The sequence below is a fragment of the Austrofundulus limnaeus genome, unplaced genomic scaffold, assembly GCF_001266775.1.
Source record: "Austrofundulus limnaeus strain Quisiro unplaced genomic scaffold, Austrofundulus_limnaeus-1.0 Scaffold732, whole genome shotgun sequence".
Classification (NCBI taxonomy): Eukaryota; Metazoa; Chordata; class Actinopteri; order Cyprinodontiformes; family Rivulidae; genus Austrofundulus; species Austrofundulus limnaeus.
Genome location: NW_013953134.1, coordinates 66,677 through 79,912, shown reverse-complemented (window position 1 = coordinate 79,912; position 13,236 = coordinate 66,677). Strand labels below are relative to the sequence as shown.

The 13,236-nt window shown below is 37.5% G+C and overlaps 1 protein-coding gene across 4 annotated transcripts in view; it reads right to left on the bottom strand.

Annotated features, from left to right (window-relative positions):
* The window catches only part of LOC106532215 (rho GTPase-activating protein 42), a 109,301-nt gene that overhangs the window by 56,939 nt on the left and 39,126 nt on the right, over positions 1–13,236 (bottom strand). For all 4 annotated transcript variants that reach the window (XM_014028237.1, XM_014028238.1, XM_014028239.1 and 1 more), the window contains exon 3: positions 11,486–11,547. In XM_014028237.1, the coding sequence (XP_013883691.1) occupies positions 11,486–11,547 (62 nt within the window). The remainder of the gene's footprint in view (positions 1–11,485; positions 11,548–13,236) is intronic.

Below are 13,236 nucleotides of genomic sequence, written 5' to 3'. Positions count from 1 at the left end.
GGAGCTAAAGGTCTGTTTCAGGAAATCACATCCCCAGCAATCGGCAGTTGTAGGACTGAGCTGTACAAGGGTTCATACACCGCTATTTGGCAGTGTTGTGCATATATTGTACATGAATTGTTGCCAGCTAGTAAGTGTCAAATTGAACTTGCGATTTAAAATGAGCTTCCGCTAGTTTTTCTATGGCATAAGCGCTTTTGAAGTTGCGGACCTAAATATTTTCATAAGCACTTTAGAAATTGCGGAGCTAATTTTTGGACTAGCGCTGCCCACCACTGCCAGTGTTGAGTTGTTGCCATTTTTGTATTGAATAAAGACACTAAACTCTGTCTACTGGTTCAGGAGATATTTTTCTAACAGGCGGGCAGACAGAGTTGACTGCAACAGTGAAGCCAAAAGTTTTAATCAAAAAGAATCAGTGCTTGAAGTTGAAGTTATGTGTTGGCAATAATGCTCAGCCGTTACCAGCAGTGTTAATGACTGAGCCATTTATAGATAGTTTGTGATTTTAAAGTTCAGTATACATACGGATCAATGATTGACTGACGCACACAGGTTTAATGCAGCGGCAGAAAAGTTGGATAATGTTCATTCAAACCTTGTTCAAACTTTACTAGACAAGATAACATGGCTTAGAACAATGAGTGCCTTTATCTCCCTGCGGTGTTTCAGGGTCAGCGGGACATTCCACATTTCACCGGCCAGCACACAAGGTGCCAACACAGCTGACTTACTGTCCTGGTAAACCCTGAGAAAAAAGCAGCACCACAGGCACAGATATGGTTTTAGCCTTGTGACAAATTTGATAAAAGATGCGTAATTTTGTTTAAAGAAAATCTAAACCAAAGGAAAACTCAAATCTCAGCACTTGCTGCACTGTAGGACTTTTCTTACATTTATTACTGGACAGCAATGACACAAGTCTGATGAATGCTCCTGATCTTACAGATGGCTATAAACTGGTTATTATGCTTTTCCTGATAGATTGTATCACTTTAAACATAAAGAAGAGAAAACATTTTCCTCCTTTCGGCAAACAGACACTTCCTGTTTATCTTTTTTATCACTACCATTGTTACCACATGTTCTTCTCTCTAATGTGTTTGTTTATGACCGTTTCTTCATTTTGACCATTTTTTTTTCCAAACCTGTGACAAGGAGCTGTTTTATAAAATCATTTTTACACTAAAAGAACAATTCTTCAGAACTACAGCCTTACTACAAATGATTATTATTTTTTAGGACTTTATTTATTTCTTTAAAAAAAATTCCGGGTAAGTGGTAGGTTTAGGACTTGATCAGACCAGCAGAAAGTATTGATATTTTATGTTTTTTATATTTAATTTCAGTTTCATTTGTTCCATTTTAAACTGATATTAGATACCAGCAAATGAAAAGTTTGTTTTCCACAAAAATCCCAGTCGTTGTTCCTATTATTAACTCCACACCACATCTGACTTCCTATAAAGATCTCAACATTTTACTATACACAAGTCTTGTTTTTAAGTACACATTGAACAGATAAAAAAAGAGCTCCCATCTACAAACAAAAACAACAACAACAACAACAACAACAACAGGAAAGCTCGGGCTGGTTTCCTCTGCAGCCAGAACAGACTCTCTCCCAGGGGGATTTGATCATCCCTCCAAAAGCCACATCATCTGGGCACTGCCCTTCCACCCCTAAATGCCATCCACGCTCAGCGGTGCTGAACCTTCTCAAACCATGCAGAACCCCGACCACTTTCACTCCTTTTTATGCTGCTTGAAAGGGTGATCAACGGGGGAATTACGGCGAGAATCTTTTTCTTTCTTTTTTTTTGAAAAAGACAGAAGTTTGGGAAGTTTTCAGCCGGAGTAACACACCTGGGTAGCTGGCAAGCCAATCACAGCGGACAAAGAAGAGAGCAAAAAGATTTTCGGCCTGGCTACCTGCCAAGCTGCTAGACAATAAAAAGACTTCACGCTCAAGGAGACTGCAGAAATTTGGAAACAAGTATGAAGGCCTTTCATGCAGCTCAAACACCGTATACAGTGTGTCAATTAACACGCCACAGGGGTTTTATTTGCAACGGGCAGCTTTTTCCTCTGTGTGAAAAGGGTTTTAGTGATTTTTTTTATCACTTTGTCTTAGAAGATTCACACCAGATGTAAAACGGAAGTGAGTAAAATCCAGGAGTCTCTGGTTTACTTGAGGAACTGTTTCTGAAAGTTACACCCACTTCTTCTGCCAGTGTGTGGCCACAACTGGCACATCTTTCTGCTGTAATAAATTAGACATAACAAACCTCCGAAATTAAAACACCATCTGCCAGCAAATGTGGTTTAACTATAGCAGAGAGTCAAGTCTCAACTGCCATATCTGACAATTTTTCATGTTTTGAGGATATTAACTTCCCCGTTAGGAAAGATATCGTAGATTAGGTGAACATGTGTTGGCTTGAGCTGAACTAATTAAGTTCTGCAGCCCTACTGCTGTCCAATTACACAAAGACCATCATGAAGCCTTCTCATCCTCTGCACTTCTCTCCACACATGGTGATAGCGTGAGCCTGGAAGATTTCTGAAGACTTCTCAATTTAAAAAGAAAAGCTTTGATTTTACAAAATAAAAGTTTAGTGTGTGGTACTCAGATGTACAACCTCAATTACAAAAATGGGGATGGCATTTTGAAATAAGCATATTTTTGCACTTTTACTAGAGGTCTCAACTTTTTTTCTGAATGTGGGTTGTGTGAACTTGTATCTTTCAAAGTTTGACCAAACAGTTTGAATGAGCTGATTATGCACGTACAACAGCTCCATTGCGATGAAGCAAGCTGTACTTTGAGCGTTTAAACTGTCATTTCTGATTTTTCCATGTTTTTCTTTAGCCCAGTATGATACGTGTCTGATATTTGAAAATGTCATAAGATACCGCAGTGATACAGCTGTCAGAAAGCAGCGTACAAAGATGGTTTAAAGTTCACCCTTTACTTTCAAAATGTATAAATGTCTTTCAACAAACACATTCTCCAAAGTTTATTCTTTTCTTTACTTCTTGCTGTTAAAACCTCAACATTCAGCCTCACAGAGCCAAATATACATAGATTTGCTTTAAACCAAAGCGACTCGTGTTTTTTTCTTTTACTAATGGTGAAATATAATGTAAGTAATAATAAAAAAAATCTGTTCTGTATTTTTCCCTCCTGAACTTAAATGATTAAACTGCCACCACAAACATCTTTTTGAAAAAAAAAAAGCAATGAAATATTTATCAGCTAAAAATATACATTATTTGTATCCTCAAAGGAGCCATTATCCACGCCTGTGTGATTTACCAAAGGAGGCCAATTTCTGGTCAGTTCAACAGTAGTTTAAATCCGTCTTGCCTTAAGAAACAGCAGGTTCTTGTTGTTCTTCCTTTCTTTGAATTTTTCACTTTTACACAGCAGAAAAATGTTCTAAGAGAAGCTGCTTCTTTTCAAGTTCAGTTCCTTAAAGCTAAAGATTTTAATTACAAAAAGCTATTATGAAAAAAAAAGGAAATAAATGTTTTTAAAGAATCACATAACTTTCATTTTGGACTTTACATTGTTACGGATTAAGTGGAAATGAATTGATGGCTAATTTTAATTAGATGTGATGGCCATCTTAAATGGGGTTGACCTCAAACATTAATCAGTGGGAGATAAACATCCAATGACAAATTTATTTTTTGTTTAAACCTATTTCTATTGATTTTTAGCAAGAGCAAAAGAACATGCCCACTCATTTACATAATAAATATACCCCCAGACAAAAAAAAGCAGCACCAACAGTCCAACTAACAGAAAGACCAGTTTGTTTTGCCAAATGACCTCATGACAGGTCCTCTTTCCATGTCTAGTTGGATATCACTTTGGACAAGCCAAGTGTAAAAGACATCCCAGATTGCCCAAAATTTAAGCTGATGTTCTCGAGGGCAGAGTAAGAAGTCATTTCTTTAATCTATTGTGAAATCCCACAAAATGTCTCTTTCTTCCATGAGGATGCAGTACAGCGTTTAGCTTCCAAAAACCAAACATTAAGTAGGGATCTTAAATTTTTTGAGATAAAGTCTTCAGGATAGATATTTAAGATGCACATTTTAGGATTTAAAAGAACCTCATTAAAAATCATTCGACTAATCACAGTCAACCCCATATACAATGAAATAAAGACCCTTTCTGGTAAGTGCATTTAATGCATGTGTAATGGTTATTAGGGTTAAAGTGTTGTAGTCTAACAGGAGTGATATATTGCCTAGTAAGCCATTTGTACTGTAAGAATTTGGAGTTTATGGTGGCAGATTGAGTTTGAACCAGAGTGCCTTTGACCTCTGACCACTCTTCGACCAATAGTTTCTCCCAAATCTGTTTTTAATGCTTGTAGAATACCAATCGAAGATTCTTTACATTTGTTGAGAAACAAGGAGTAGATGATGACTTCCTGAAACTTTTTTATTTGTCCAGTGGTTCATAACACACACACACACACACACACACACACACACACACACACACACACACACACACACACACACACACACACACACGTTTGTTCTTGAACCCTGTGGGGAACTTCCATTGACTTCCATTCATTTTTTTTGACTTTATAGCCTAACCCTGACCATATACTCTTAAATTAACCTCACAGGTACCTGACCCTAAAACTAACCTAAATCTTGGTCCTAAACATATCCCCATACCCATAATTTGCATTTGGACCCAGGGGGACCTGGCATTGGTGTTTTATATCCTTGTAGGGCCCGTCCATTGACTTCCATTCATTTTTTTTAGTAATTTTAAATCCTAATCCTAACCCTGACCACCAACCCTAAAGCTAACCTCACAGGTACCTTACCTGACCCTAAAACTAACCTAAACTCAATTCACACCTTGGTCCTAAACCCAACCCCCTCACCCGAAATCAGACTCCGAAGTTGTGGGGCCCAAGAGAATCCGGTCCCCACGAGGCTGTATTTTCCATAAAACTGGGCCCCACAATATAGAAAAAACAAGGCCACACACACAAAAAAATTGTTGTCATATACAGAGACTGAATGTGGTAATTTACCAGGTTAGAGCCAATTCTCAGGTCACCAATGAAAGTTATTCTCAATTCCTCTCCGTAGGTCTAATAGCCATTTTCACAAACCCAAGCTGTCCCTCTAAGTTTCCTCAACCATCAATTTAATGGAAACATTAACTGGTACGGTGGGAAAACTGGTGTTTTAATGCAGTTTAAATGTAGGAACAATGTTTGCTTTGGCCTAACTGTATGACCAAACATTTTTAATAATTTATTCCAAACCTAATGTTACGCCAACATGGCACTGCTGTGAGAGGCGTGAGGGAGTGAGCAAGTTTTGGAAAACGAGGATAAGAAAGATATCTGGTGTTACTTGTGGTCTCGGCAACGTGCCAAACAATCAATAAACCTAATAGAAGCAAGCTGTTTCTCTATAAATGAGCTTCAAAATGAGGGCAGGACCTGCTGCAGCCTGAAAAGCATCATCAGTGACAGTTTTCCGCCTCCCCAGGTCACATGATTCACCAGCAGTGCTCTGTTTTCAGGGATGGGGAAGATAAAAAGGGATATTATCAGTTCAAAATAAAAAGCAGAGACTAAGATTTCGTTATGTTGAGAAATAACAATTAAACATCCATCTAGTAAACATTGAAAAAGAAAAATATTTAATTTTAACCAGTGATTCATGAAATATTTAGCTAACAAACTATTGATTCCAATAGTTTATGGCATAGTTTAAACAGATCTGAGTATGAGATGTGTTTGCTAAGATTGTTTTCGGGCGGCCATCTTGAATCAAGCTGACTCCAAAACGTATGCAGTTGAGAATGTAAACCAAATTATTAGTTGGGGTGTAACAAAATATCGATACACTGAAATATCACGATATTTCATTTCCAATACTGTATCGATTCTCTAAAACCCTGTATTGATTTTTAATTAAGGTTTAAAATGTCAACTTTCATGCCAATGGTTCATCTTTATGTTGTAGTTTAGCCTCCAACCACTAGTTGTTAGCAGTCAGACAGACATTTGTCTCTTCCACTCCTGAGGAGTCAGAGAGTATAACAGTAGTTCAAATAATAGCATTGTAGGTAAAAAATTTCCATCATACAGTATATCGATGGCTGTCGCTGAGCGGATTAGACCAACAGGCTGCCTTCTAAGCTGAGGTAAGGTTGCCAACAGTCTCTTATTAGCCAGAATGTCCATATTTTAAGCCAAATTGAAGAGTCTCGTTATGGAAGGCAGGGAGGCAGGTATTTATCTAGTGCTCCAAGCTCAGGGGGTCCACGATGGATGGTAATGAAGTGGCCAAATGCATCGACCATATGAAACACAGTACATTAAAATAACTGGGGTAATTGTGCAACCCCCTTAAGGTGCCCGGTGAGAGCCGACAACACAGACTGTGTGCAGCAGCTTCCTGTCATCAGTTTACTGAACTTTAGCACAAGATGTTGTTAGTGTGTTGGGTCACCATATTGTTATAATAACTTAATATTAAAATCTAAAAGTTGCCATAAATATAATGTTAAACTATTTAATGGCACATTTGGACTAACAATTAAAAACATGAATGAAATAAGAAATAGGAAATAAATAGAATACATACCGTATACTGCATTTTTTAAAATAGAATTTTTGGACAAGAAATGGCAATATTTTGCAATATGTTTAGCTTGCTTACGGTTTCGCAATATATCATGATATATCGTATCACGACCCCTGTGTCATGATATGTATCGTATCGCCACATTTTTGCCAATACACAGCCCTAAAAAACATCACTACGGCTTTTCCTTCACCGTCAGTTGATAAAAGCATGAAGGATATTTTGTGACAGACGAAATTGATTTTAGATGCACCTATATTTTATACTTTGGGAACAATTGTAACCATTTTCTTTAAACAGAATCAACTCTATTTAGTTTTATTTGTTTTTATTTTGTTTTTATTTGTTAGTATTTTCTGACTTCCTGGTTTGCTACGACATCATATTCGGGGTGGGACTTGACTATGTTATGAAGCTGGGGGGTTTGCATGTTTACATGTCACTTGAGGCATTTTCTGATGACTTGAGATGGTCGAGATCTGAGTGTGTTAAACTCTACATGTCTAATTAAATATTCAAGCTTAAATCTGAATATGACTCCTGTGCATACTTCAGCTGCAAATAGTGATACGATTTCTTACAACCCCATAATAATGTTGTTGTAAAACTAATAATTTTTTTATATTAAGGTGAATCAAAGTAATAAGTTTACATATGGCAAATTGCTGGCAGTTGAATCTTCAGAGATTTAAACTGTGTGTGAGCAGAAAAGTAAAATTAAAAAAAAAATCTTCCAGCATCACCAACATTAGGATCAGAGAGCAGAGATCAGAGCGGCGTATCTCACAAATTCCAGACATCTGATGAGATTCAGACTGCAAGGTGAAGTGTTAAAAAAAGGATGATGCAAAGAGGATTCTTTTAAAGCAAAGAGAGACGAGGGGGAGTGTGAGTGCTATGAATAGATTTTTACACTTTCACATCTATCACCGATGAAGTACTGCGTCCTAAAGCTTCTGGGAGTCAAAGATGTTTTCATCTATTAAGTTTTATTTTTTATTTTTTTTAACTTTTCAATTACTTTGCAATCATGCATTTTGTTGTCGTTGCACGGTTTTCTGCTTCCTCTGGTGTGGTTTCATTTAAATCCTCCTCTTCCATTCAGCCACTCCTTGCATCTCGACTAGATTTCTTTTTTGTTTCTTGCTCTCTTTCAAACAAGATAGTTTAAAATAAAACCCAGCAAACAGAAGCCTCAATGCATCTCTATCTCCCTCCTTTGCCTCCGTTAGCCGTGCGTACAGAAGAGCTGTTAACACATAAAGCTGTGAACCTCCGCTGCCACTTTGTGCCAGCCGCATCTCTGACGTGGCTTTGTAATTCTCCTTTGTGACACGGACTCGAAGAAAAAAAAAATCCAGGCATCCTTAAGTCTGCCCTGATTACTTGTGACAGGCGTCAGATGACTCACAACATAAAGCACACAAAGTGTTGTTTGAGGCATAAACAACAACAAACATTTAACCTAATAGTTTGCAACTTCTTTGTTTCTGCAGCAGCAGAACTTCTGTTACGTATAAAAAAAACTGCATTTAAAAGCAGAAGCATTACATTCTCAAAACGTCATAAAAACAAAGTCAGAGCTCTGCACACTGAGCAACAAAAACACTTGTTTACAATAATGACATGCATCTAAACTCTGGTTTTTGTTTGGTAAATGCTCTCAACAGCTTCCACAGAACAATTTTAGTTTTTTTTATTATCCTCACCTTTTCATCTTTCATAAATCAAACGTGAGCGTGAAGCACTTTTACAGAAGTGGTTATTATCACCCACAGCCAAAGGCAACAGCCCTTATCACCCCTGTCTGTGATTGTGTGTCTGTCTGTTAGTAAAATATTCCAATAACCAGTGGCTGAAACAGACTATTGCATCTGCAACTGATAAACTTTTACAGGGAACCTCATTTAATTTGTCAGTTTTATGTATATTGAGCTAAAACTTGGTGCAATAACAACCTGAATCCAAATCTGTAGCTTGACAAGTGGTGGGCAATATGCATCCCTTCAACGACTGCTGGACCTTTAAATCTGCTCTTGACTTTGACTTCAAGCACAGTCCAGGACGGACGACTAATCAAAAACAAGTTCTTCTCAAAGGATTAAACTACGGTCATGAACAAATAAGAGGAAAACAAATAAAAACCGGAACTCAAAGTGACAGAACTCCCGCAGCCAAAGTTTTAAACTAAAAGTTGTATTATTTAGTTTTCAAAGTCAAGAACCTAAAAGTAAGTTAAAAATGAAGTTTTTTTACATCTGTGTGATAAAACAAAGAAAACTTAATAAGATAATGTAAAAGTGGAGCGATGATATGTGAGGCACTCCCTGTTCCTTTGTACTGCAAATATTTAACTACTGTGACTTTGTACCACTTTGTGGGGTTTAGGAGTAAATCTTTTTTTTTTATATATTTCAGCTCGTTCCCAAAGCTGAATAAGGTGACTAAAGTTCATACAAAGTAGAACTTACACATTCTAAAATATTTTCTGTTTGGTTTGCTGAAAGAAAAGACAGAAATAAATCCTCAAAAATGTCATAAACTTGAAAAAGTAGTTATACTGTATAGAAATAGATGATATATTTGTCATATTTGAAAGCCAGGAAAAAAATTGTCTGTGTTTTGCATATGATGGTGTGAGGGGTTTCAGGAAGTTAAGAGTTGGGGGAGTAATTCTGCCTCCCGCAGACACCCACTGAGACATACCCTCCACCTCCTTCGCCCTTGGCCTTTACGTCATGCCTGGTTTGTCTTTAGACACTCAGCCTTGTTGGAGGTTTGTTTTCTGACCTTTAGACCAGCCAACCAGAACTACAGCCGTCACTTTCTGTCTGACACAATAAACAATAACAAATGCATTAAAATCAGCTACGCTCACAAATCCATCAGAATAAAAAAAGGGCCTTAATAGGGTTTGATAAAGCTTCTCTGCTGCATTCATGTTGAGATTAATTATCACCTGCTGCAAAATGCAATGTTTTGTAAGTGTGTGTTCGGTTGTCTGAACCGTTCAAAGAAAATCTTATGAATCATTGAAAAGACTTTAACAAAACTTTTGGGAAGTAATGACTGGGTCGACATCTACAACTGATTAAAATTTGACCAACCCATTCAAAACGGTCGCCACACAAAAACAACTGTCTGATAGAAAGTAATTACTGGCTGTAAATCTACAACCTAACTAGAGTCAACACAATTCAAGACGCCATCATACATCTTCAAAAACTCAAAGAGAAGAGAGATTTTGAGATTTTAGTCATTTTATTTAGAAAATCGGTATCAGTCGGATAAGTAAAACTGGGCTGATATTAACATCCGATATTGATTTCTCACTTTTTAGCTTTGTTTTTCTGTTTTGGGAGAGGAAATGGTTGGTTGAGTGGAATCTGTTTTATCATGATAGTGTTAGTGATGCTGCACAGTCAGGAATAACTGAAGTAGAGCCATGTCAGAGGTCTGGTCAGTTCTTTACAGAATCAAAAAAAAAAGGCATGGGTATGTTTGTATATACATTAGAGGTGCAACCATACATGTATCTGTATCGAAGCACTTTAGGTTCAATACACACTATGTATCTAACAATACAGATTTTTAACATTTATTTTATCAGCTTGTCTTCTGACGGTGTTCTGTGTTGAAGGATCAGTGGATCTGTGTTTGACTACTCCACTTAGGCTGCATTGTCAAGCACAGATCCACTGAGAAACTTTAATTTAAAAACTGTACTTTTGAAATTAAACAAAGGTTCATAATTTATTTCAATAAATTACAAATTAAGGAGGGCATCGGACACTAAAGTATCAAAACGAACCGAATCAGGAACTTTCTGTATCATTACACCCCTAGCATATATGTATCTAATTAATTTGTGTGTTTGTGTAATATCGGTAAATATTGGTTATCGGCCATAACACCAATAATAATATCTGATATCGATATCGGCTGAAATTATCCTGTTGGTGCATCCCTGTACAGCAGTGTTTTTCAACCCAGGTCCTCAAGGCACACTGCCCTGTGTGTTTTAGATGTTTCCCTGCTTTAACACAGCTGATTTCAGTTGGTAACTAATTAGCAGGCTTTTGATGAACTGCAGTTCCCTGAATCAGGTGTGTCAAAGCAGGGAGACCTCTAAAACATGCAGGGCAGTGGGCCTTAAGGACCAGAGTTGAAAAACACTGCTATACAGGATAGTGAGGTCAATAGGACATGATGTTTTGAACCTTACGACGGAAAACAAGAATCGAGTTGCGGAGAGTAAAGTTTGTAGTTGTCTTTTTTTACTCCTCGTAATATTTGATTTTTCCTCCTTAAACAGAAACAATTGCTCCTCCTTTGCTTTTTCACTAAAAACAGGCAGAGGGGTGGAGGACAGCAGCTAAGTGGGAAAGGGACAAAACACATCATAAACGTAACTCATTCAAAATCAAACGGCTAATGGCTCGACAAGATCCAGATCACTCCTCATCTCTTAATGCTAATAATAATTCAAATATCTCTACCAGCTATATTATAAACAGGACTTGTTACTGTTTAGATTATAAAAACATGTTTATGTGATTTGAACTTGAAGAATCATTAGCATTAAAGACAAAGTTAACGGCATTACCTTCTGCAACTACAGCTGAGCGGTTTTTCTTGACTGGTTAGCCGAATTTCAAAAGAAAAAATGTCAGAATTGTAGCACAAACATTTCATTCAGACTCTATACACAGCATATATATTAAAAAGATAGCTATATTAAGCAACATGTGCTTTTTTATATTTACAACATTATAAAACTGTCTTTTCAATAAAGTGACACAAGAGCTGCAGCAATCTCTGTCATGCTTTGCAATCTTACCAAACGTCTTCTTTCCTCTTCAACCGTGTTCAGCAGCTGGGAGAACTCTTTAAATGACTGGGCTGAAACAAAAAAGGAAAAGAAAATTTAAGTACCAACATGGAAATAAATGCCACGTGTTTGGTGTAGGGGTCACCTCGAGTGAAGAAACAGGAGTTCCAGCCTCAAAGCAGGTCTCGCACAGGCCTGAGAACTGGCAGGAATGCTGAACTCTTATTTTAGGCCATGACGGGTCATTTCAACCTATACGAGGACTTCAGTTCTCTTAATCAGATATTAARCAGAAACAATCGGTTCTGTTCATGATTCATTGGTTGTTTAACTAAAATGTTTAAAGCATTTGTTAATCATAATAATGACATGTCACAAAGAATATAGAATCACTTCTATTATTTTATCGTGCCTAAAATAGAATGAATGAATCACAGAAAAATCATCACCATGTTTTTCATGTTTCATTGTGTTTTATAAATCACTGTTTTATTTTTACTGAAACATCAGTAATATAATTTTGAGTTTTCTTAAGAAAATCTTACATTTATATGAACACAAGTTCAGATGATTATTTAAAGCAGAAGGTTTAACTAATCATGATAAATGTTACAGTGATTTCTTACAGTCTGAAAAGAAGCAGAGAAGATATAATGTCTGTTTAAACAGCAGGGAAGTGACCTTCACTTACAGCTGGCAAAACTCCCTTATCTCTTCTTTTCCTTTCTGACTTTCCTTATCAGTCCACTCTGACTGACTAACACGTACGCCTTGAGACACAGGCAGAAAGAGTCTTCTTGCTGAAGCCGAAGCAGCAGGACGGAGCTGTTCTCCCCGGAGAAACAGCGGGGCCTCAGGCTTCACCCATTCAGCTAAATAGGGTGGCCTGAAGTCCAGGACAGAGGCAAGCCGCTTCATGTCCACCTAGAGACACCCGTCTCTCAAGTGTTTTTAAACTCCCTGGGGGGGAGACTTTTATTTTGAAAGACGACCGGACCACAGCTGGAATCTCTCTGGCCCGGCTTAAGCGGACTAAAGTCACCTGAAAGACACCTTTCCACTAAGGACCATTTCTGGACAAGCTTCCTGAAGGGTCGTCGGTGAGACAGCCAGACCAGGGGTTCTTAAGCAGACATCTCCAGGTAACGCTGACGTGTTCGGTGGGTGACGTGTCAACTTGAAGCTGAGAGCTCAGGGAGGACGTGCTGAATCCGGTTGAAACACTTTCAAAATTAAAACAGAAACACTAATTCTAACCTTTAATTTCCTTACCTTTACCTTTACCCTTTACCCTTGCCAACAACTAAGTGAAGTGCCGGTAAACAGTTAGTCTTAACATCAGAACTGACCTTTTACTGTTTATACATAAGTAATCTGAGTTTTAATGTGAAAAGAAATTCGGACGCGGGTTTTATCTCACTTTAACTTAGACGCTTGTTATAAATAGCTCACAATCAGGTGTAATTTATGATTTTGTTCAATTGTGTAAATAAATGATTGCATAATCTTTATGAATCAACTTGAACCATGTCTAAGTTCCCTCATTGTGTCACTTCACTTTGCACAGACAAATATTAAAGTAATGAGAAGAAACCTTGGTAAAATTTTCTCTTATAACTTTGTTATAAGAAGTGTAAGGTAAGTTATTTGCATAAATAACTATCCCTTACATTGGTAAATGAATGCCTCGATATGTTTGGGATCATTGTGAACAGACAGAGAATCACCGTGCTGCTCTGACAAGACGATAAAACAAACGT